General features: G+C 45.6%; 1 protein-coding gene across 1 annotated transcript in view; it reads right to left on the bottom strand.

Moving 5' to 3' along the window:
- LOC147892962 (uncharacterized) overlaps positions 1-26066 on the bottom strand; it is an 81964-nt gene that overhangs the window by 38650 nt on the left and 17248 nt on the right. Inside the window, exons 4-8 of the mRNA XM_087387792.1 lie at positions 24326-24379; positions 2459-2526; positions 2268-2334; positions 2082-2180; positions 1863-1945 (exon numbers count right to left, since the gene is read on the bottom strand). Coding sequence (XP_087243918.1) covers positions 1863-1945; positions 2082-2180; positions 2268-2334; positions 2459-2526; positions 24326-24379 — 371 coding nt within the window. The remainder of the gene's footprint in view (positions 1-1862; positions 1946-2081; positions 2181-2267; positions 2335-2458; positions 2527-24325; positions 24380-26066) is intronic.

Raw genomic sequence — 26066 nt, 5'->3', positions numbered from 1 at the left:
CATTGCTTAATCATTTCATTTCCAATTCATTATGTATCTCTTTGAGTATCACTTCCTCTCTCCCTAGCATACTCTCTCTCTCTCTCTCTCCCTCTCCACCATGTGCCTTCATGTGGTATCAGAGCCTCCCTTCCTACCTCCACCTTCTTCTTGCTCTACCTAGAGGATGAAAGAAGCCCCCAAAAGGAAGTTCCTCTCTCCTCCATGATTGAGCTCCCTTCCACTCCTTAGCCTTACCTTTGGAGCTGACTTGGAGCTGATCTCCTCGCCCTTCTTCAGCCCAAAATGCCCCACCGACGGCTGCTTCTTTTGCCTCGCCATCAGCCGCCTTAGTAGCCTCTATGACGCCAAGTTGAGTCAGTTTAGTGTGTTCTAGTGTGAGTTCTAGTCTAGTGTGTTCTATGGATGCCACGTGTCACATTGGGAGTTATCCCATAGGCATAGGTGTTCATATGTGTGTGTGTGCTCTTAGATAAGAGCTGTACTTGTCTAGTGTCAAATCAAGTAAGTATCAAGCTACAAGCTCTTTGGTCTATATGTGAGTACTCTCATTTTGTTCATTGCTTAGTCATTTTATTTCCAGTTCATTATGTATCTCTTTAAAAATCACTTCCTCTCTCCCTAGCATACTCTGTCTCTCTCTCCCTAGTCATTTTATTTCCAGTTCATTATGTATCTCTTTGAGTATCACTTCCTCTCTCCCTAGCATACTATGTCTCTCTCTCCCTCTCCAACCATGTGCCTTCAAGATGCACTGGGACATCTGCAGCTGCTCATGAGAGACTAGTTGCATTCATGTGGACTAGGGACTGTTTTCCTCATTCTTTTGTGTTACTACATATGGGACGTGGCATTGAAGATCACCCCGATGGCTATTTGTTTATATTGTAGAAAGCTACAGAGAGAGTTCTCCCTCTGCCACCTCTTGCATAGTTTGTTTTGAATGGAATAAGTTACATTTTACTGTTTGAAAAATCTTCCTTTCCCGCTTTAAATTGATTTGGCATTTGTTTGTGTACAATGGCCACCTTCTCCCTTGTCATCCCATCTCAAGGCTGATTGCTGACCCTTCCTTCAGCCAAAACAGCCCCCCTCCTCTTCCAAGTTACAGTCACATCCTCCTCTTCCAATTTATAGTCACTCCCATGGTGCACATAGCCCCGGGTAGACTGTAAAGTATAGACTTGTGTCTACAAACTCCTCGATCTAGTAATTGTTTTCAACTTTGAGCTTCAAGTTGTGCCTACAAAGTCAATCTAGTAATTGGTTTCAACTTAGAGCTTTCAGCTTCAAGTTGAATCTCTTTGTGCATTATTTAGTTCTACGTATTATGACATCTATAGTCAACTATGGCAAAATCCACTTGATCGTGATGATTGCATTCTATGGACAATAGTCACTATGATATTGTTCCTCTCCCTCTCCGTCCTCCCTATCTCTCCCCCTTCCTATTTCTTTTGGGGAAAAACGATAATTTACATAGGGTATATAGTTGACGTACCTTAAAATTTTCCTCATACAGCACCCATACCAGTATTCATGCCGTACTTATGGTACCTAACATATGGTATCATCTTGCTTTGGGATGTGTTATACTTCAAAGTTTCAAGACTAGGCCTTTCATAGGACTCATGGTTTGATTTATTGCTTGGCTCGAATCTTTCCATGAAATTTACAACATTCAAGAGTGGTGAGGAACATCTGCATGGACACTATGTTTGCAATTGTGCATTTACTTCTTTTGCAATTAAGAATGAACATGCTGTCTCAAACCATCCATAACAAAATTTATCAAAATACGTATCTACCCTTAGAAATATCTGCTTGTTAGGTAGCATATTATATGGAGATTGGTAGATAACCTGTTGTATGGAGATGTAACAACATCATCATCTTTAGAAGGAAATATTGAAGCTGAGAGACGGTGCACTTCAGGGTAGATATCCTGCAAATAATGGAAGCAATATGCAACAAGTATTTCAAAATATTAAACATATATTCCTATACAAAAACATCACCAAAGTGCTTGAGTGAAAAACAAACACAACATCACTGCAGTCTTTGAGAGAGGAGCTGTGTACATTAAGCAATTCCATGATGTAGCTCCCAAGGCCAGAGCCTGTTCCTCCACCAAGCGAATGAAGCATAAAAAAGCTTTGTAAAGACTCACATGCTTCAGCCTGTGTCAATCCATTAGTTTCAATGTGGAGATTTAACAAAATCAAAGGATTGACAATGTGAAATTTGGGAAGCATCAAGCTATCTACCTCACAACGAATCTTCTCCACTATAGATTCCTGATATTCTGGGCCATAGATATCATGCCCATGTGCCCTATAGCATGACAAATCTCAACTACTCACGAACTTATCAGCTGTGATAATGCACTGAATAGATACTACGTTTATCAGCAACATCTGAGAGCATGTTACAAAGATGCTCAATGAATTGTACTCACCAGTTATTTCCTGAACCTGAAACTCCAGTAATGCTTTCTTTTGAAATAAATAAGTCTGCCAAAGGTCCCTATAATTTAAATATCAATTTGGATTATTGGCTTAACTTTTGTAATTTAAAATCTTTCAAGATCAGACACATACAGTAAAGACCCCATATTGCAAGCTCACAATTGGGCTTGTTTACTTTTTGTAACATGCACAATTAATATTGAATCATTGAAGATTAGAATGCATTTCCTTGAATAAATGCCATCCTAGTTAGAAAAAGGATGACAATTAGTTTATATAAGTACCTAAAGACCAAATCAAAGCATACAAAATGGCATATTAACTAAGATAACCCAGACAATACACTTTGTTGGATGATGCTTGGGCATCCAAATATGTGAACTTCAAGAATATAAGACAAATACTAAGACATAGAATAGGCAAGGTAGATGATTTTGAAAATTTCCTTAAACCTCATTCATGGCTTAGACACCAACACTGAGCTGAATCAGGTTGTCCTGAAGAAGATAATGTTGACCAACAACAGGAGCAAAAATGACGAGCTGGACAAGAGTATCAAGAGGTCGTGTTGATTTTTAGACTGTAGCAACAGTAACACTTCTTTAAAAAAGTAAAAAATTCAAAAACGGGCTGGGAATGAGCAAGAACAAGGTGGCCAAATGGCTTGCTATGTGGTGAAAAAAAATCCCCACAAGGTGACCAACAGCAGGAACAAAAACAGGACCTGAAATGGCTTGCTATGTGGTGAAAAAAAATCCCCACAAGAAGGGCGATTTGCTGAGCAAGAGAAATGAGCTGGGTATCCAGTTAAAGACGAGCCTATTGAAACCACATAGAAAGTCACAGTTATAGCTGCTCCTCCTGCTCCCATCTTCCCCCTGCCCCCCGCTTGCGCTGTAGATCTCTTCCATCATGGCTCCCTTCACCTTCCTCTCCACTTTTCCTTTTCCCTTGACCCCCTTCCTTACTTCTTCCCATTTCTCTCCTCCGCCTTTGCCTCGCCAAGTTGTCTCGGTTTGCTGCATCCTCAGCCTGTTGGCTGGGTCTATTGGAAAGGTCACCTCCTCATTTGTAAGCCCCAAATGAGGAGAGTGTGGGGGAGGGAGATCTAGGGCAGGATATGCTAGAGAAGAGAGAGGGAGGTGGCTACCACATGGGCAGCACCTCACAGTAACGAAACAAGTACTTGGAAGAGCCATGGTGGTTGTAACAGATGGAGCCTATCAACAGGAAGATGGCGATGCATACACAACATGGATCTGTCCTATAAGAGTGTTATATTGAGATCGACCGGTCACTTAGTGAGGGGATGACATGGTCACAAGGATGACACAAGTCAGGGGATGACATGGTCACAAGGATGACACAAGTCATGGTGATGACATGTCACAAGGATGACACAAGTCATGGTGATGACATGGTCGTAGGATGACACAAGTAATGGAGAGGACGTGGTCACCAGGATGGCATAGTCACAAGAAGACATAGTCATTAGGAGGACATATCACCTGTTATGTCAGCCATAATCCCGAGAGTGTGGATATGGTGAAGTGGGAAACCAGAAGGCTTGACAGTGCAACGGTGGACACGTAAGATTAATGCTTAGCATTATAGAAGGATGCCAAGAGCGGTCAAAAGATTAAGGTCCTTTGAAAGGACACTTGGCATAAAAGGAGGTCCACATGTCATGCACTGGGTTCAGGGGAGATTTCTAGAGACAGGCTCCATAAAGGGAGTAAAAAACTAAGGGAGCTCTCAGGGGAAATTGTGGCTGGGTGGAATGAGCAGTGTAGAGCCCTCTTGTTCAGGAATTGTGACATTGGTATTAGAACCAACAATTGTGAAGGTGGCGAAAGCTATAGAGCTCATTTGCGAAGGTGAAAGCAGGGAGATCACAGTACCAGGGCTCGAGGAATAACTTGCGTGAAGGTTGGCGGCGCTGCTATGAAGGAAAAGTCACGGGAGCCCTTGTGAATTGTTACGTTGGTATGGCCTCGACCTCGAGACTCGTCGTGGTCTGATTTGGACGAGAAGCAAAAGTGCAGGACAGTCTCTGGCACCGAGTTGTCGATCTCCACTCACATGTTTCCGCGCACATTATCTGCCTAGCCTTTGTCAAGCTTCAAGCAATGCTGCTCATCGCCACTACCCCCCTAGGCGTGCTGCTCGACTGCAACACCTCTGCCAAGGGCCCTCCCACCAGAGGATTGTCCCATGCAATTGGTACTCAATTGGACTGCTGGCGATAATCTCTCATCTCGTCCCCGCTTGATGCAGTCACGCCCATGCTCAGTCCCATGCGAGCTCCATCCAATCCCACAGTATCGTCATCGACAACCTTCTAAAACAAAAGTATAAGTACAGAGAGTTATAGAGAAGTGAAGGGGAAGCTGCGCATCGTTTCGCCGATTTACCATTTCCTCATCTATCTTAAAAAGCACAAAGACACGTCATCCAAAGGTTGAGAAACCTTTGGAAAAAAGCCACCTCATCAAAGCCTTTATACCTCTTTCTAAAGTATCAAACCCCCCCCTCTCTTTTCAAAGTCTTTTCACCCTCTTCTTCACCCCAATCCCCTTAGCCTCGCCAAACTCAAAGAGGGAGATCGAAGAACGGGAAGGAAAGTTCGAAGCAAAGAGTATAACGGAGAACCGGATCGGGACGAGAGATCAAATATTAAAAGCGTGAGAGGACGTGTCGACTTCTAAGACAAATCCAATACCTTGAACAAATACCAGGGAAGTGGGCATTACATTTTTCTCTCTGACATAGAGCGCTTTGCTTTATATTTTATGAAAAAATATACGTCTTTAAAATGACAACTCCAGAAAGGGATAATATGGTTAGGGAGGTCGAGGAAAGGGCAAGAAAGGGAAAAACAATAGTTGAAGAGGAAATACATGAGGAGGTACAAATTGAAAATCAAGAGGATAATGTAGAAATGGAGGATATTGATTACGGTGACTATGGAATTCCATATACGGAATTCACTAAACTTGAAACTCGAACACAAAATATAGAAACACAGCTAGGAGTTATCAGTGAAACACTAAAAACCCTAGCTAAAGCTATAACTAAGATAGCCGATTCTCAATCGGTATCTGTTACTGAAAAATCACCGATTCCTCCTAGTCAAGTTGAGAGGTCCACCTCTCGACTTAGAGAAACCTCGAACATCCTTAAGGACTTAAAACCGCCAATTTTCAATGGGGAAGAAAAGGGACGCAACAAAGATGCGATTAACACGTTCTTGCAAAAATGGCAAGACTTCCACCGACTCAGGAATACACCTCCTGAAAATCAAGTCGTGGAAGCAAGTCTTTCCCTTGGAAATAAAGCCTATAAATGGTGGATGAGCCTCAGGGAGAGTGATAAAATTCCTAGATATTGGACTGAGTTTGAACAAGCCTTCCTAAAAATGTTTTTACCGAAAAATGAATTAAAAAGAGCGTGGGAAGCTTGGGATAATTGTACTATGGGTAAAAACACTCTAGTCTAGTACATAGCGAACTATAGGGAGGCAGTCCTTAAGTTGAAGAGAATTGATGAATTCCAAAAGATAAGGGGTTTCGTGAGAAGTCTCAAAGACACTTATAAGATTGAGGTGAAAAGCAATTCTCCAAAAACCTTTGAGGAAGCTATTAAGTATGCCCAAATATACGATGATACAACGGGAAAATTCAAAGTTGGAACTTCAGAGCAAACGGGTTTTGTTCCAAAGATCAATAAATTTTCCAACTTGAAAAGGAAGGGGCACTTTAAGAAGGAGGTTCCTCAGGCACTACCTAAAAAACCTCAAACACAAAATTATCCTCTCTTGAAGAAAGAGAATTATGAAAGGGCCAGGCAAGAAAATCTATGCTTCAAATGTCTGGGCAAAGACCATGCTGCTTGGAACTACCCTAAAAATAAACCAGCAGGAGCTAAAGCCCCAAATAGACCTCCACAAAAACAAGTGCATGCGGTGCAAGTGTTGCCGGTTATTGGTACTAAAAAGTACACTGAGGTAGAGGTCTATCATGAGGATAGCACCCACATGTGCTGTCTATCATCGGCAATGTGGCAGCCCACCTTTGGTCCTCATGATTTAATGAGGATGCATGGAAAAATTAAGGGGCAAAGAGTAAGAGTGATGGTCGATGATAGTGCGACACATAATTTCTTAAACTACTCGTTAGTCAAGAAATTAAAGTTGCGTGAGAGTCCCAGTGCCCATAAATATGTGGTCTCTTTGGCAAAGGACAGTGATAAAAAAATTTGGGACACCATGATATATGGTGTAGGAGTGGATATTCAAGGTTATCAAGATGCCTTGGATTTCCAAATCATGCATCTCGCCCGAATAGATGTAGTGCTTGGTCGAGAATGGCTGTATAGTCTTGGACATAGCTTATAAAGGAGTTATCTTAATAACTCCATTATGTTTGAAAAAGAGGGTAGAGTCTTCCAGATTTAGGGGGAACATGATGTGCCTAACTCTCCTCTCATTTGTTCAATGGAATTGGAATGACTACTACACCAAGAAGAATGCGAGGTATATTTTTGTGAACTTACTTTTATTGGTGATTTTATGTCTTCTACATCGGAAAGAAGTAATGTTGTTTTTGATAATGTTAAAAAGTATGAATCTTCTTTCAATGATTTAATGTTTAAATTTAAAGATGTTTTTCCGTCTGATTTACCTGATGGTTTACCTCCTGAGAGAGAAGTAGATCATAAAATAGATTTAATTGTTGGATCTACCCCTGTTTGTAAACCCCCATATAGGCTTAGTCAAACGGAGGAATGTGAGGTTGAAAGACAGTTAACGGAATATCTTAGGAAGGGACAAATCCAAGCAAGTAGCTCACCTTGGTCTGCACCAGTTTTACTGGTAAAGAAGAAGGATGGTACTATGTGTTTATGCATAGATTACCGAGCACTAAATAAAATCACCATAAAAAATAAGTATCCTATGCCTCGCATTGATGAGCTCTTTGATCAATTGCAAGGGGCAAAATACTTTACTAAAATTGATTTAAGATCAGGCTATCATCAAGTACGAATTAGGGAAGAGGATGTCCCTAAGACATCATTTCGTACTAGGTATGGGCATTATCAATTTAAAGTAATGCCATTTGGATTAACAAATGCTCCAGCAACTTTCATGACACTTACGAATAGTGTCTTAAGGCCATACCTAGGGAAATTTGCTATAGTATTTCTAGACGATATCCTTATTTATAGTAAAACCAGGAAAAAGCATTCGGAACATTTGCGAAAAGTGTTCCAACTACTTAGACATAATTCACTCTTTGCAAAAGAATCCAAATGTGAATTCTTTGCAAAAGAAGTGAAATACTTGGGACATATAATATCCCAAGAAGGGGTTCGTATGGACCCTGACAAAGTAAGGGCCATATTGGAATGGCCACATCCTACAAATTTAGAAGAATTACAGGTATTCTTAGGTTTGTTAGGATTCTATAGGAGATTCATCCAAGATTACGCTAAGATTGCTGTTCCGATGACGGACCAGCTTAAGGAGAAGGGAAACACCTTCATATGGGATGAATCTCAAAAGAGAAGTTTTGAAAAATTAAAGGTACCTATAGCGGCAGCTCCTGTCTTAAAAGTAGTGGATCCCAATGAACCATTCGTGGTTGAAACAGATGCCAGTGATTTCGCTGTTGGGGCAGTACTTATACAAAAAGGTCGACCAGTGGCTTTTGAAAGCAAAAAGTTAGATCGTGCCCAACGGAATTACTCGGCATATGAAAAGGAACTATATGCTATAGTCTATGCTTTAAAAAAGTGGAGGCACTATCTATATGGTGCAAAATTTGAGATCATCTTTGATCAGGAGAGCATTAAGTGGATTTGTAATCAGCCAGAGCTTAAAGGTAGAAAAGCTAGATGGGCTGAGTTAATGCAAGAGTTTGATATACAATTGACATATAGGAAAGGGAAGTTCAATGTGGTAGCAAACTCTCTTAGCCGAATGCCAATTGTTAATGAATTGATTTTTACTCAATTTCAAAATGATTTCCTAGAGTCCTTAAAGGGGAAATGTGAGTTTGATCGTCACTTCTCTGAAATATGGAAAGCAATTAAAAACAGGGATCCAACTAATCGAGAGGCTTTCACTGAGGAGTCGCATGGAAATGGCGACACACCACAAGTTGGTGATAGAGGACTCAAGTGGAGAAAATATACTATTGAAGATGGCTACCTACTCTAGAAAGGTAGAGTATGTGTCCCGGATGATAATGACATTAGGCGCCAAATCCTTTTTGAATGTCATGATAGTCCGAGTGCTGGACACCCGGGAATTTAGAAGACGTGTGTACTTCTGAAAAGTCAATTCTTTTGGCCTGGAATAGGTAAGGACGTCCAAGATTATGTATTGAAGTGCCAAAAATGCCAGGTCAATAAGGCTGAACGCCTTAAGGTAGGAGGTCTCCTACACCCATTGGAGATTCCATCTGGCAAATGGAAAAGTATCTCCATGGATTTCATTGTGCGACTACCTAGGACACAGAGGGGGCATAACTCTGTGTGGGTAATTGTGGATCGGTTGACCAAGATGGCTCATTTTATTCCTGTCAGCGAAGATGTCAAAACTCCAAAATTAACTAGGCTATTTGTGGAGCATATCTATAGACTGTATGGGCTACCAACCGGTATTGTTACTGACCGGGATAGCAAATTTAACAGCCATTTTTGGAGGGCTGTGTTCAAAAGGTTAGAAACTTCATTGAATATGAGCACCGCGGATCATCCACAGAGTGATGGTCAAACTGAAAGGGTCAATCAGATAATTGAGAATATGCTTCGAGCATATGTAAGTAAATGGCAAACTAATTGGGAACAGTATTGGACCATATTGGAATTTGCATATAATAGTGCCAAACATTCAGCTACAGGCTTCAGTCCATTCATGATGATGTATGGATTTCAACCAAGAGCCCCAATGACCGTGGGACTCGACAAAGAGAAGGTTCAAGCCGCCAAAGAATTTCTTGAGGATATGAATCAAACGCTTAAGTTAGCTAAAGATAGCATAAGAAGAGCTCAAGATAGAGCACGAAGTTATGCAAATCCCCACCATAGAAAGTTGGAGTTTGAAGTAAATGAGAAAGTCTACCTTAAGAAGCCTGAATCTTCAGAATCACTAAAAACAGGTAAATGTTCGAAGTTATCTCCTAGGGGGGAGAATCTTTTGGCGAGCTTTTTAATGTGATCTTTTTTACCATTTCCTTTGTTTTTGCGAGCTTTTTTTAGAAATCCATACGTGGTTTTGTTATAACAAAGATGGGGAGGTTAGAAAGAGGGGGAGAGGATATAGGATATGTTCATTTTCATAGCATGTGGGAGGGGTGGAAGAGTGTATAGTATGCACAAAGGGGGGGCGGATATGAGTGGTAGTAGGAGGCAAAAAATTATGGAAGATATGTCCATATTCAAAGTAGAAGGGAGGAACTACGGGAGATATGTTCATTTTAAAAGTGTATAATTTGAAACTTTTGACCTCATATTTGGATTCCTCGTTGAATTCCGATCATTTTTTTTTTTTCCATGAAAAAGACTTCTATTAAGTAAGAGCAAAAACCCGCGAGAGCAAGCTCAAAGCGGAATACATCATGAAATCATGAGGATAATAAAAAACCCCTCAGAGTGAGGTGGAAAGAAACCAAGGCTGAGGCTGAAAGTGCCATCTCAACCCTGTAGTAGATTCAGAGAAGAAAGGAGAATCCTTCCATTCCCTGAAGAAAGAAGCCCTCCTAGCTGAGGCTGCACGGGAGTCCCCCTGCATACCCGTCCATACGGCCATCAGAGTGTGTACGATGTCTGTCCAGATACTAGCCAATGTGTGCGAGGGATGAACCTGAGTACCCTCCATAGCCTCTGTGCATCTGGCTCTCCAGATATGCCAGGCTGCTATGCTCGCTATAATCTCCCAAGAAGTATCCACAGAGGCATGTACAGTTGTAAAAGGACGGTGTGGAACCACATCCAACGAGCAGAACTCAACCCGATGACGTCGAACCGAAATGGCCCGAGAGGAGTCAAGTCCCTCATAGAAAACCTGAGGTCCTGTAAGAGAAAGCCAAGCCACCGATCCCCAAGTCATAAAGAGTGGGGAATGGGCAAAGTGACTGAAGATCCTGGCTATCCCCATCCAAATCAATCTCGCCTGTCTGCAATCCCATAAGCAATGTTGAATAGACTCCGAAACAGAAAGGCAACGAGGGCAAGTAGGGTCGGCTCCGAACCTGGACCTCCAAAGGTTCACTGCAATCCCTCCATGAATAGAAAGCCAAAAGAAGATGGTGATCTTTCTATTCCTGTGGGATTTCCAGAGCCTCCTCCAGAAGTACCTCTGCTGATCCGCAGTAATACCAAAAGTCTCCCAATGAGGAACTCTGGAGGGTCTCCAGCCTCTACTACTGAGCTGAAATCTCCTGGCATTACTGACCGTGTAACGAAAGAAGGGGATGGTCTTCTCTCGATGCCCCGCGTCAATCCACTCCCACTCTCCGGGGTCCCACTGTAAATACCTGATGGGAACTCCTCCATAGAGGGAAAGTCTCCAAGACCCGGTGGAGAGTAACTGGGGGTCAGGGTCTAAGAACCACTCTGAATCTGATCCCTGCATCAAAAGGCCTACGACCCTGATAGGCTGAAAAGCAGACTCAAGCAGTATATCATCTGTAGATCTGAGCAATCTGCCACCATCCTGGACACTGAAAACCAAAGCATCCTCCTGTGCATCTCGGAAGGCTAAGACCTGAAGTGGAACCCCGCCTCTCGAGAAAGTACCTGCCCAAGTAGAGGAAGTGAGAGGCATATCATCTGTGTCTATCCAAGCCTCTGGAAGGGCTGTCTCAATCTGCAAGATCCTCCCTGCACTCCCTCTGAGATGTCCTGTCAACCTTGACTTGGTTTCCTCTGGAAGCCTATGGAAAGCTTTCCAAGATCCCAAAGAAGAAGCAGGTCCCCTCTCCCACCTGGCCCACTGCATGTAGAGTGAGGCACCCAGTGGTCTGCCACGATCATCTAAAATACTGTCGTTCCACATGATGGGCTGCCTATCAATCTCTTCCCGGGAGGAAGGAGGAATCCTCCGAAGAGAGCTTCTGAAACTAGCCCAAGCTTTCAGAATGGCAACCATGAGAGGGGATGAAGGTGATCTGAGGTGTGCTGAGGTGAAGATCCATCTAACACTGCTCATCCAGTCTCCTCCTGAGGAAGGTGTGCACCTCTGTATGCTGCTGATAAGAAAGTCCTTCCACGGTTCCTGTCCTGGCATAAGTCCTCGCACCACTATCTTGCAAAGTAAGGCTCTGCATTGTAAATCTGGATCAATAATATTGAGACCCCCTTCCTGTGTAGGGAGGATGAGGGTCTCCCAAGCCACTCTGGCTAAGGCATCTGCTGTGCCATCAAGCCCACTCCAGAGAAAGTTTCTGATCGGTCTTCTGAGCTGAATGATGCAGTCCCTAGAATGGCACCAACATGAACAAATAAACCAGGCCGTGGCCAAGAGGACCTGGTTGACCACCACAACTCTAGAGGCAAGATCCAGCTTGGCTGAGCTCCAAAAGAGAAGCTTCCTTCTGATGCTCTCCAACACGGGAGCAAACTGCTGCATGGTAGAAATACCCAAGCCGACCTGGCAGCCCAAATACCTGATAGGCACACCCCTCTGAACCCAAGTGAATCCTATGTCAAGCCCCCAAACTGGAGTGTCCTCATCACTGATCCAAAAGCCATTGGATTTATGCCAATTTATATGCGCCCCTGCCGCCAAGCAAAATAAATCCAATGCTGTCCTGAAAGAAATCAATGTCTGTGGAGAGGCATCCAAATAAATTGCTGTGTCATCAGCCAACTCACTATCAAGCAGCTCCTCTTCTCTTCTGATAGGAAGTCTCAGCCCAAAGATGTCAGCTTGAGATCTAACATAGATGCTCATAGCTTCGGCCACGAATAAAAAAAGGAAAGGAGCAAGGGGGCATCCCTGACGGACTGATCTCGAAATCTGAAATCTCTCACCCCTTACCCCACCAATAAGTACCTGGCTATGGGCTGATCTGTACAAAGAGGAAACACCTCTAATCCAAACATCAATGAATCCAAAGCGTAGAAGGGTGCCCTCCAAAAAACTCCAATCTACTCTGTCATAAGCTTTTTCAAAGTCCAACAGTAGAATGGCAAGATTCTGGCCACTCTGCATGGCCCACTCTGAAGCTTCCCAGAAAGAAAAAATGTTATCAAAAATACTTCTGCCATGCACAAATCCCGTCTGAGTGTCATGAATAAGATCAGGGAGAAGTGGCTGCAATCCGGAGGCTGATAGCCTTGGCCAGAATCTTGTAACAAGTCCCCGGAAGTGTGATAGGCCTCCACTGGGACAATAAATTTCTGCTACCTCCTTTTGGGATAAGGTGGATGAGGCCCTCTGTAAGCGATTCAGGCATCTCGCCAGAGTCCCAAATGGCCTGCATGGCTGAAGTAATATAGTCTCCAATCATATCCCAAAATGCAATGAAAAAAGACAGGGTGAGGCCATCTAAACCTGGGCACTTGCCCTTGTGAAGGGCTGAAAGTGCAGTCCTGAACTCTGTGTTGGTGAAAGGTGCGTCAAGTAGAACATGCATATCCGGATTCACCAACACTGGGATACTCTGCCAAATAGCCTGTCTAGCATCCTCTATATCGTGTGTCTCAGGATCAGCAGTAAGGAGGGTGGCATAGAAATCTGAAGCTATGCGTAAGACATCATCTGGCTCTGTCTGTAAAACCCCATGTGAGTCAATAAGCTGAGATACACTCTCTCTACTATGTCTGGGGCCAAGAGTAGAGAAAAAGTGTTTATTGACTCTACCACCCATCTGAATCCAGAAGGACTCCCGTGCATGAAAGGCATACTCTGCTCTCTGATCAAGCAATAACTGCAGATGAGCCCTCGCTGCAGCAAGGCGCTCCTGAATCCAAGCATCTGAAGGCCGTTTCTGCTCTTCCCTCTGCAAAGCTGCTAACTGCTGGCGAACACCAATCTCACGTCTGAGAATATCTCATCTCCTGGTAGAAGCAACTGAGCAGTAAAAGTCGCTAATACCAGAGAGGGCAGCGGCTAAATGTGAAGGATGTGGCTGCCCTCCCTGGACATGAGCAAACCATATCCGTAGGGCTGCCTCTGTAAGGTCCTCCTCTGTGTAAAAGGCATCTGGAATCCTGATGCTGGCAGATCGGCCTCTCAAGTGAGGCTCTGAGATAGCCAGAACAACAGGGAAATGGTCTGAGGTGGAAACCCCCGCAGCAATGCATACCGATCCACCTCTGTCTAGTGCCCAGTCATCTACATAAAATCTGTCAATGCGTGCATGAATAGGCATCTGTTGCCTCCTGTTAGACCAAGAGAACAGGAGGGACTGTGGCTGAATAAGAAAGGCATCATCACACCAAGTATCTCTGCCACAGAAATGGAAAAGGAAGGCATCCCAAGCTGCTCTCTCCAAAGAGTGAAGTCCGCCTTCTCTACCCCCTTTTTTGTCTGAAGGTAACTCGACCATGTTAAAGTCACCTCCAATCACCCAAGAATCCACAATGGGGGCCCAGGAGAGCAAAGTCTTCCACATAAGGACACGTTCCCCTCTAATGTTGGAGGCATATAGGTTGAGGAAGCCAACCTTACGCCCTCCAATCAAAAGAATAATCCACTGAGCTCTAGAGGGGATAATGACTCCGTGCCCAACAACTAAGGGGAGAACCGACTGCGAAACTGAAACAGAAGTGCCTCCCCTAGTGCCCAATGCAGGCGACCAAAAAGTATGTCCTGAAAGCAACTTGCCTGACTTGGCACAATCTCTATAATCCAGCTTGTGCTCTTGAATAAATAATATATCAATGGGACCCCCAGTAACACCTGGATGAAGCTGATCCCGGATCAGCTGTCTACGGCGGCGATGTGGGACGCCACCTAGGCCCTGTATGTTCCAACTGATAATCCTCATCGACGGGAGGATGTAGAGTGGAACACCTTACCCGACCCAGTGGTGGAAACAAACCCCTCAACAGGGGAAGACCTCCTGCTCGAGGAAGGAGGGAAGGAACCCAGTGGAGGAAAGTCAATAGGGGAAAGAATCCTGGCACCTGAAGAAGAAGCCCTGTCAATAGGAAATCCAACCACTGGCTCCCCAAAAGTAGCCGGCACAAACTCCTCCTCTGGGAAATCTGAACTCTCTGCCAAGGCTAAAAACAAGTTCCTGTGGAGCAATCCGGACACCGGAGTACGAAGGATCCCTTGTGAGGGAAGAGGATCAACAGTGTAGGCTATCCCCTTCACCCTATCCAAGGGAGGGAGTGAGGAATGCTCTCTACCCGATGTCTGCCCAGCCGCGGAGATCTCTCCATCCTCAAGAGGAACATCTGGCAGTGCTGGATCTAAGGAAGAAGCTGCAACTGGGGAGGAGGTCGAAGCTTCTGCGCTGGACTCAAAATAGGCCCAAAACAGGCCAAAATGATAAAAACACCATTTTTTCAATTTTTATCGGAATATGGTCATGTTGGTACTCAAAATGACCGGAATTCGATGAGGAAACCAAATATGAGGTCAAACTTATCAAATTATACACTTTGAAAATGAACAAATTTCCCACATTCTCTCCCTTCCCCTTTGCATTTAGTAGATGAACATAACTTTCACATTCTTCATCCTCTCTCTCCTCCTTGCACTCCTCTTTGCATACCTTATAAGTTCCCCCTCTACGTTCTCCACTATGATAACGAATATATGTTCCAACTCCCCTCCCCTTCCTTCTCCATGCCACCTTACCCATGCGCCCGTCCCTCCTCCTTTCGTTTATCTCCCCTCCCCCCCCTCTCTCCTCTTAACTGTGACCACAACCCAAACTTTCAACCCACCCCACTCCATGAACCCCCCCCCCCCCCTCTCTCTCTCTCAAGTGAATGAAAAGCTCGCAATATTCATGAAAATTGATAAAAAGCTCATGACAAAAAGCTCACAAAAAAGTCACACCCTCTCCTAGGTATTGTGGACCATTCACAATACTTAAGAGGATTGGAGAACTTGCTTACAAGTTAGCCTTACCTGAGGGATGTAGAGTACATTCAGTTTTTCATGTCCGTAGGCTAAAAAGAAAATTAGGAGATGATGATAATCTCATTGGAAATGAAGTCCTAGTTGAACTCATTGAACCTGCATCTTTACCACATGAACCAAAAAGAATTTTAGATAAACAAGAAAAAAGAACGCGACATACTATATGGCAAGAATGTCTGGTTAAGTGGAAAGATAGATCTGAGGAGAGTTCAACATGGGAAAGGGTAAGCAGTCTCTAGAGGAGGTTTCCCAATTTTGTTTTCGAGGACGTAAACCATTCTTAAGGGAAAGGGAATGTTACGTCAGCCATAATCTTGGGAGTATGGATATGGTGAAGTGGGAAACCAGAGGGCTTGACAGTGCAACGGTGGACACGTAAGATTAATGCTTAGCATTATAGAAGGATGCCAAGAGGGGTCAAAATATTAAGGTTCTTTGAAAGGGCACTTGGCATAAAAGGGGGTCCACATGTCATGAATTGGGTTTAGGGGAGATTTCTAGAGACAGGCTCCATATAGGAAGTAAAAAACTAAGGGAGCTCTTGGGGGAAATCGTGGTTGGGTGGAATGAGCAGTGTAGAGCCCCCTTGTTCAGGAATTGTTACATCACCCAAGCACATGGTCATGCGTCAAGGGTCTCCATGTCAAGGGTCTTCATGTCGCGCAGTCACGCTCTGCCAACCTCTGCACACCTGACTAATTGGTGGCATAGATTTCATCTGGCGGTGCCTTGTCAGATACATGGTAGCTGTAGGCGGTGCACATGCAGTAGTTACAACGCACCAACTCGGCGCAAGCTGGCCATTGCAGGAGACATGAAGAGACTCAGCGGGGTAGGATGGCTAAGGATGAGGGGACAACCAATAGGAGAGAGGGAGGGGATTTCCCATCCGAAAGGCGAGGGTGAAGAGGGGGATGGGGATGCATTCAGCATTGTACGGGGATTGAGAGTGAGAAGGAGAGAGGCTAGAGCTACGAGCTCGCCTGTTGCATTGTTATGGTGTATTGCTATTGTTGCATTGTTGTGGATGAGTGATCTCTGATCTTTGTTCGGAGAGGCTAGTGTATGAGGATCTCTTCATTCTATGATACGCACTTGTTCACGTTGTGCTCTTGTCTACCGCTTTCTCCGTTATCTGTTATTAGCGTTGTTCCTTCTTATCTCCTTTCTGGGTTTGTTCTTCCTGTTCTAGTACTCAGCAGTACTCAGCACTTCGTAGTATCTTCGACTAGTGTTGTGTCATAGGTTCACGCATCACGCACTGTAGTGGAGCTCAGGTAGAGTTGTGTCATAAGTCTACGCATCACCCACTTCATGCTCCTCGCATCAATGGCCTTAGGCCTCCGGTAACACCTTCGGAAGTGAGCGGACCTCCCCCTCAGATAGTTTATGGCAATCATGGTGGGACACTGTTGGTGTTGAGTAGCAAGAGTGAAGTGGCATTTGAGGGTCCTAGAGGGGAGAGTTCTCATGCCGAGTAGTTTTGATACCCTGAAGGAGCTAGTGAGAGAACTAGGAGGTACTTGAGGAGAGTGGAGAGAAGACTTCCTGCCGACTAGACTTGATACAAAAAGCATTATGTGAGATGGAAGTTGGTAAAGTCCTCAGGGCGAGCACCAAGTGAACCCATTGGAGCAGTGGCCAGAGCAACCAACTACATCGAAACTCTCATAGATCTAGACCAACAAGATCCCTAGTTGTCAAATCGGGACTCTGGAGAAGAGGAAGTACAAAGCAGAGAGCAAGTGAAGGAGGAAAGCATGAAGGACGAAAGCTCCTCGGGAGCTCTTCAAGGTCAAGACAACACCTCTTCTCCTCTTGCAACGATGTCTTCATCAACAGCCACTTCAATGGGAGGAGTGCCCACTTCAGTACCGGACTTGACATCCAGGGTCAAGCTACTTTTTCGTCTATTATGCAAAACCCCACTCCGTTGAGTCTAGTTTCTACATCCATGATGCTTGTGGGCTCTCATTTTTCTCCGGTCATGTCCCTACCCTCTACGTTGCCATTACCATTACCTATGTCCTTTCTACCAGTTATTCATTATACATGGCTTCGACCCCATCCTTCTCTTTAACAACTGCCCTTGCATCCTCTTTGACCCCCATGTTTTCTATGTCCTCACCATCTACTTTTGCAACGGTAGCACTTGCGACATATGCAGTACCATCTATTTCCTCTATGGCTACATCAGTAGTGAGTTCACCACCAGTGCGGTCCTCTGCACAGGGTATCACCTCATCAACCTCCCCATCGTATGTCTCCATGGTACCCACAATTAGTATTGTTCCATCGGGAGCCCCTTCATCTGGGGTGTTGTTGTACTCTGAGTCTCCGGGACTCCCACCAAGAGTCACACCTGGGTCACATCATGGTCACCTCAGCAACATGCCAAGTTGTTAGACCTGACTTGGACATGACTTGACATGACTTGGATATGACTTGACTTGGACATGACTTGGACATGACTTGATAGTACATGACTTGTATAGGACCTGGACATGACTTGGATATGACGGGAGCAATACATGACTAAAGAGTACCAAACCTCAATCTCGACCCACCATGGTCAAAGTGATCAAAGGGAAGTAGAGGAAAGTACTGGCGCAATGGTGCACGGGGTACACCTGTTGGTGCACATGGGAAGTAGTCCAACAGTTAAGAGGTATCGGTGGTGTACCAACCCTTTCAACCAACTAGTGTCAGGAGCACATGGAATAGACTGGAGTACACATGGAGCACAGGACACTGACTCAGAATAGGCTGGAGTGTTATAGAAGCCATCAAGGACGAAGCGGCCGACAAACGGAGGAATGGCTAAGGATGCAGGAAGACATCCAATAGGAAGGAGGAAAGGAGATCTCCAGCGAGTGGGGAGCAAATGAGGAGAAGGTGAAGAGGAGGAAAAAGGAAAGGGGGGGGACATTCTAGCAGGGGCCAAAGGAGTGAGTGAGGGAGTTAGAGGCGGGAGTCAAGAGCTCGCCTCGTGTGTATCTTCTCTTGGTATATCAGTCATCTTGCTTCCTAATGAAATATGCTACTTCCCATCTTTGCTCTCTTCTCTAAGATCTCTTCCCGTTGTGTTCTCCTCCCCTCCTCTCCCTTCACCTGGTACAACAGACCCTGTGTCATGTGGTTGAAGTTCTGCTCCATTCATGTTGAGGGTTGGCTTTTATGATGTTGTTCCGCTTTGGTCTTCTTCTTGCTCACATCACTTCAGCACTTGTACCACTTGCACATAGTTGACACCATCGACTAGCACTCACCTACGAACCATCAGTGACACCTATGGCATGTCTTGCTTGCTTCTTGCACCAGTGGCCCTAGGCCTCCGGTAATACTTCTAGAAGTGTTAGGACCCCCCCCCCCCCAGACAGTTTATGGCGATCAAGGTGGGACACTACTGGTGATGAGTAGCACAAGTGAAGTGGTGATCTAGGGTCCTAGAGAGAGGTCTTATGCCGAGTATTTTCGAAACATTTGAAGGAGCTAGTGAGAGAACTAGGAGGTACTAGAGGAGAGTGGAGAAAAGACTTCCGGTAGACCAAACTCGGTACAAGAAGCATTACGTGCGATGTAAGTTTGCGAAGTCCTCAACTCGAGCACAAAGTGAGCCCATTGGAGCAGTAGCCAGAGCAAGTAACTTCATCGACACTCTCATTGACTTGGATCAACACGAACCTTGGTCATCAGATCCGGACTCCGGAGAAGAAGTGCAAAGCGGAGAATAGGTGAAAGAAGAGGTTACGAAGGACAAGGGCTCCTCAGGGACTCATCAAGGTCAAGGCAGCCCCTCTCCTCCTCTTGCGATGATGTCTTCATCAACCACCTCTTCTGCCAGAGTGGTAACTCCATCTGCTCCTGCCTCATCTGGACAAGCTGCTACCTCATCTGTTATGCATAGCTCCGGGCTCCTAGCTAATCTTTCTTCCACATCTATCCCACTCGGGGGTACTTTTACTCCGGCCATGCCTTTACCTGCCATGATGGTTTCATTTCCCTTTCCATCCACACCCGTGTTGCCTTTTCCACCACCCCCTTCCTTCCCTACTACCTACTCATCCATGACTTCAACTCCGTCCCTCTCTTTCCCAAATGCTCTCCCATCCTCTTTAACCCCCACATGTTCTATGTTCTCACTCTTTCCCTTTGCAACACCGAGACCCTCCGCATATGCAGGACCATCTGTGTACACTTTCTCTATGGCTACATCAGTAGTGACTTCCCCATTGTGGTCCTCCACAGGAGGTGTTGTCGGTGTGGTCTCCTCCTCTAGAGCACCCACACTCATTACCTCTCCATCGGGACTCCCTCCAACTCTTCCATCTGCTTCAGCCTCTCGGGTGGGGATGGCCATTCTCAGTCCTGCAGAAAGAGCTAGACTTCTCGAGCTACTCAACAAGGTCCACGTGAAGACTCAAAAGCTCAAAGGCCACCTCCATAAGGATGCGGAAGCTCATGTGAGGAAATTCCTCACAGCATGTAGAGCTAAAGGTGTGGAGAATGAGCATGCGTTCCTTCACATCTTCCCCTCATCATTGGAGGATGCCGTGGATGTATGGTACAGGACCTTTGAGTTGTTCATGCATCCATGCTGAGACATAAGCCTCTGAGTCAGGTTTGGGACGTAAAGCCATGTGAGTACTCAGTCCGACCTCTGAACCATGCTCAGACTTCAGCCTCTCAGTTGGCATGGGAGCCATGTCTAGTTCAGACATTGCACAGTTTAGTAGCCCTGTCACTGTCATGTTCTGTCCTTGGGTCCTTTCAGTAATCTCTCACCTTGCCTTCATGGGGGGATGTTAGAATATGAAGCCAAGTTGAGTCAGTTTGGTGTGTTCTAGTGTGTTCTATAGTGAGTTCTAGTCTAGTGTGTCCTATAGATGCCATGTGTCACATTGGGATAGGTGTTCATATGTGTGTGTGTGCTTAGTTGTACTTGTTTAGTGTCAAATCAATCAAGTATCAAGCTACAAGCTCTTTGGTCTACATGTTTTGGTTCATTGCTATAGTCATTTCATTTCCATTTCATTATGTCTCTCTTTGAGTATCACTTTCTCTCTCCCTAGCCTACCCCCTCTCTCTCTCCCTGTCCACCATGTTCCTTCAGAGCGTAACACGCGGTACCCCATCCGACCTGACTGCCTCTATTGTTTTTGAAGGCATCCCAGGGAGAGGGGGAATCTCGATAACCATCCCAACAATGGAATACAAAAGTCGATGGTACACCTGAGGAAGCCCAGGAAATCTGATGAAGAGTGATGTTTTCCGGCTATCCTCCTCGATAGGATCAAACCCCAAGGAGAAAGGGGTCAAAAAAATCCTCCTGGAGCTCAGTGCTAATGGAGTAGCCAGAAGCAATGTACCTGCTACCTCCGAGGAGTCATAAACAACTTGGAAGAATCCTCGCCCAGGCAGATGAACATCTGTGAGGTGCCTTGAGAGGTCTCCAAGTAGAGGAGAGAGCATCCAGTCCCTGGTTTGTAATCTAGAAGGGTGGGACCCATGGATGCGAGCAAAGAGTGATGTCAAACTCTCTTTCTCTACGTCTTTTTTAAGCTGCTACAACTTGTCTTTTGAAAAAATTAATGTTTTCACGGCTGGTGGGAGTGGATGAAGATTGGCTACAGAGCCATTGCCAATCAAGGTGGGTAAGGCCGACTTGAACACTTGAAAAAGTTCCTTCTGTACTAAGCTGCCTGGAAAGGAAGGAGGAGGATGAGAGGGAGGGCTGCCGGCCAGAAGGAGGAGGCAGCTCGGAGGAGGAGACGGCGGAGAGGAGGGAGGTTGAAGACAAAGAAGGGGGGGCGGGGGGGGGGGAAGATAGACGGAGAGGAGGGAGGAGGCAGAGAGGGTGGAGGGGGGAGAGGAGGTGAGAGGAGGGAGACGGGGAGGAGAGGAGGGAGGTGGGTGGAGGGAGAGAGAAGGCAGGGAGAGGGAGGCCGAGAAAAAAATTCCTCGAGCTGCTGCTCCTCCCCTCTATCTGCCCTCTCCCTTCAGCCCCTCCCCCTCATCCCTCCACTCCCTCGCTCAGCCCCTCCCCTTCAGCCCCTCCTTCTCTCTTCCCTCCCCCTCAGCCCCTTCACCGCCTCCCTTCCCCACCTCCCCCTTCCCTGCTCCCCTCCCTCCCCGCCTCCCCCTCCCGGCCTCTCCCTCCCCACATCCCCCTTCCCCGTCTCCCGCTTCCTCTCCCCCTCTACCCGCCTCCCTTCCTCCTCCCTCCCCGCCTCCCCCTCTCCCTCCCTGCCTCCTCTCCCCCTTTACCCCCCTCTCTCCCTCCCCCCTCCCCACCGACTTATGAGACTTGCAATAACAACTATAAAAAACTTGGTGTAAGGAGCATTCTTTGCAATTCACCTCCCCATTGCACATTGGTCCAGATGATTCAAATGGGTTGCTCATCTTGCATTCGCTTCGTTCAGCTCAAGCTTTGCTAGACCCCTACATTTGGAGTGTTCAACACTCTCCGAGATGTAGAGAGGGTTCTTTAGGAAGGGATTCAATCAATTGGCCAATAGCTATTAATTAGTGGAATAGAGAACTAAAGGCTCAACTTACCCACCCACCTTTTGGAAGAGGGCACATCAATTCCTAAAACAAAATGAGACATATTCCTCAATGCCAAGGTTTTAGGTTTAGTCCCAAGTAAAAGAGAGTTAAAGCCTAGTTTATTGATGCGCTGGTACAAAGACAAAAAAGGACAAAGAGACTAAAGTCAGCATGGAGAGGAGAGAGGAGGCAGGGAGAGGGAGGCCGAGAAAAAAATTCCTCGAGCTGCTGCTCCTCCCCTCTATCTGCCCTCTCCCTTCAGCCCCTCCCCCTCATCCCTCCACTCCCTCGCTCAGCCCCTCCCCTTCAGCCCCTCCTTCTCTCTTCCCTCCCCCTCAGCCCCTTCACCGCCTCCCTTCCCCACCTCCCCCTTCCCTGCTGCCCTCCCTCCCCGCCTCCCCCTCCCGGCCTCTCCCTCCCCACATCCCCCTTCCCCGTCTCCCCCTTCCTCTCCCCCTCTACCCGCCTCCCTTCCTCCTCCCTCCCCGCCTCCCCCTCTCCCTCCCTGCCTCCTCTCCCCCTTTACCCCCCTCCCTCCCTCCCCCCTCCCCACCGACTTATGAGACTTGCAATAACAACTATAAAAAACTTGGTGTAAGGAGCATTCTTTGCAATTCGCCTCCCCATTGCACATTGGTCCAGATGATTCAAATGGGTTGCTCATCTTGCATTCGCTTCATTCAGCTCAAGCTTTGCTAGACCCCTACATTTGGAGTGTTCAACACTCTCCGAGATGTAGAGAGGGTTCTTTAGGAAGGGATTCAATCAATTGGCCAATAGCTATTAATTAGTGGAATAGAGAACTAAAGGCTCAACTTACCCACCCACCTTTTGGAAGAGGGCACATCAATTCCTAAAACAAAATGAGACATATTCCTCAATGCCAAGGTTTTAGGTTTAGTCCCAAGTAAAAGAGAGTTAAAGCCTAGTTTATTGATGCGCTGGTACAAAAACAAAAAAGGACAAAGAGACTAAAGTCAGCATGAAGTACACATATGTTTGGGAGGAACTGGAGGTTTCTATCACACCATTGAAAACAAGACATAAAATAAAGCAGTTGGTAAACCTAGGAATGACAAGAAAGGCTCCATGTGTTGGAAGTAGCTCGTCATATCCCAACATATATCATGAATCAAGTCCATCATGAGTAGTATGAACTCCTTGTTGGAATCCTAGTGCTTATGGAGCATGTCTAAGATTAGTCGCTACCAACCTTGACTCCTCTCTGTTGGGCATACTTGTGGACAGTGTGAGGCTGCCTATTGCCTAGATGCTGCAATGAAGGTCCCTCTAATGGGATGGATGTTTGTGGGGCCTGTGTCCAATATCGTACTGACTTGGTGTGCTTGAAAGTCAAAGCCTTGGCCTTGACGTCCCTTGGCCATCTCGTCACGTATGGAGAAGCCTGCGATCACCTTTTGTGTATATGGCTAATGGTGGATCTTGAGTCTAGACCGGCTGAGCTTGTATAAGAAGAGTGTGGCACATCTTTGGTCAAAGACCTCACCTAGGTTCCACGAGCACTACAAAAGTTCAAAAGCACAATGAGATGAGATCCCCAAGTTCCCACTAAGTTGGATTGAAAAAATACATAAACCAAAAGGATGATGCGTAACACAGATAACAAAAAGAATTTCACTAGAGCACATAATTGCCTTAATTGCTAGACAAAAGATTCCAATGCCCAATTGGGCTAGGGCAGGAAGCCTTAGCCTAAAACAAACTGAAAGCTACATAGGTGGCATATTCTGGCCACGTGGATGGTAGGTTGGTCACTGTTCAATTTAGAGCAACATCTTCCCCATGGAGAGGGAGAGTATGGTATAAGCTATGGATGTTCATAGTTCAAGGATTCTATCATGGATGCATCAAGACCCTTAGGCTCACATGTTGAACTCTAGTCAAGTTTTCTACTTGAATGATGAGCTTTATAGATGGCATTCCATGCATTGATCAGCTCTCCATTTGAGTTAGATGTGAGATGACTTATCAAAGGATTTTACTACGATTTGGGTGTCATCGCCGCATGACTTCCCAAGGGCATTAGGGCGTAAACAACATATTTCCTGACATGACATTGTGGGCAAATAGAGTTTAATATGCATATCCCTTGACAAAGTATGCATCCTATGCATTAATCTTTTTCTTGTTTAAAGCAACAAGAATTAATAACTTGCTTGAATGGGGGCTATCTCACCTTTAGCAGACGATTTACTACTCCTTCCTCCATGTCAACTAGAATAGCCCTTGCCTGCATTGCAAATAATAAATTCTTTAATCTCTCTCTCTCTCTCTCTCTCTCTCTCTCTCCCTCTCTCCACTGCCTACCACTCTGCCTCCTTGCCTGCCATCCCGCCCAATCCACCCCTTTCCACTCCATACAAACAGTACATATGCTCGTACATCCTCCCACCCGCCATCCCTCTCCCGCTCGTTGCTCCTCGCCTGCCACATCGTTGATCATTGTTGCTTTGCCTCAGCCCCCGCCATTGCTACTCCTCAACCTGCCATTGTTGTTGATCCCCAACCCGCCATTGCTCTCCCCTCAGCCCACCATAGCTCTCAAGCAGTGCGGCATTTGTCCGGTTCCAAGAACCCAACGCCGGGTTACTACAGGCCTTGCCAGCACCACGCGCGTGCTCACCAGGAGGGTTCATCATGCTGCACACTGCTACAAAAGGGACATTCAGCCCATGTTCACAACCCCGATGGGGCGTCTACTCATCGAACAGCCCCAAAAGGGACCCCCAACCCATTGTGCAGCCCTAACTCTATCAGCAGCCCCCTTTCTCTTTTGCTCCTCTTTCGTCACCTCTTGACGAGGTCATGAGTACTATCGAGATCGAGCAAGGGTGTCCTCTCTCACCAACCCTATTTGACCTCTATATAAACGACCTTGAGACATTTTTGGAGATACTAGGGATGCTATGTGCTTCCTTAATTCAGATCTTATTGTACACAGATGACGTGGTACTGCTATCCTTCTTTGCAAAGGCCCTCCAGATACACTTAGATGCCCTACAGTCTTTTTGTAAATCAAATGATTTGAAGGTCAACCTTAGTAAAACCAAGGTCATGAACTTCAACACATCAACAACAACTATGCATAGAGACCAGTTCACTTTCGATGGCTCACTAGTTGAGATTGTTTCGTCATACACTTATGTAGGAGTGCTCTTTTCTGGTCCTATTTTCACCAGAATCCCTAATTTCTAGAATCTAGGGCTTTTTTTACTTTTGCAGTCCTTTGGCATACTTGAAGCCTCTGACATATAAAATTTTTGGGGATTTTTCAAAATTGATATAGTTCATTATTATTTGGTACATTCATTTGGGCATTTTGACTCCTTCGGGCATAATTGCTCAAATTTGATGCTCTACTCCTATCTTGGTGACTCCCATCACGACATTTTGAGAGTCATCATGTGATTGCTCCTTGTAGCTACTCCCATGGCCGACATCAACATATCATTCAAGGCATCCTCGCCATATTCTTCACCGACATACTTCTTTGGATTGGGATGTGCACTCTTATGTGTAGCAGCTACTTTGGATCATTTATGAGTTCTCTGCCCTTGCTATGCATAATATATTTTTATTTTCTATGATTGGGGTCAATAAAGGTTCTCTACCTTAAGTAGTCCCTCTAAAATGAATGTTTGAAGTGTCAATAATGGTTCTCAGCCTTGGATAGTCCTTCTAAAATGATGCATTGATTTTATATTTGTCATGTGTGGCTCCATGTCACTCAGTAGTCCCTGGAGCCAAGAGGGGGACGTATTGTGGGAGCTATGTATTGGCTTTGATAGGTCTATTTATCACGCCTGGCATTTGAGTTCCACGATGTTGGTGCATTGATCTCCTAGGCCTCTGAGTTGGTCATGCATCCATGCATGATGAGCCTCTAAGCCATGCTAGGTGAGCCTTTGAGTCTATAT

This window comes from Dipteris shenzhenensis, chromosome 16, assembly GCF_047967505.1.
Source record: "Dipteris shenzhenensis isolate YYH24624 ecotype China chromosome 16, Dip_SZ_1.0, whole genome shotgun sequence".
Classification (NCBI taxonomy): domain Eukaryota; kingdom Viridiplantae; phylum Streptophyta; class Polypodiopsida; order Gleicheniales; family Dipteridaceae; genus Dipteris; species Dipteris shenzhenensis.
The sequence above is the reverse complement of the archived record's forward strand: the minus strand, read 5'-3'. Positions and strand labels throughout refer to the sequence as shown.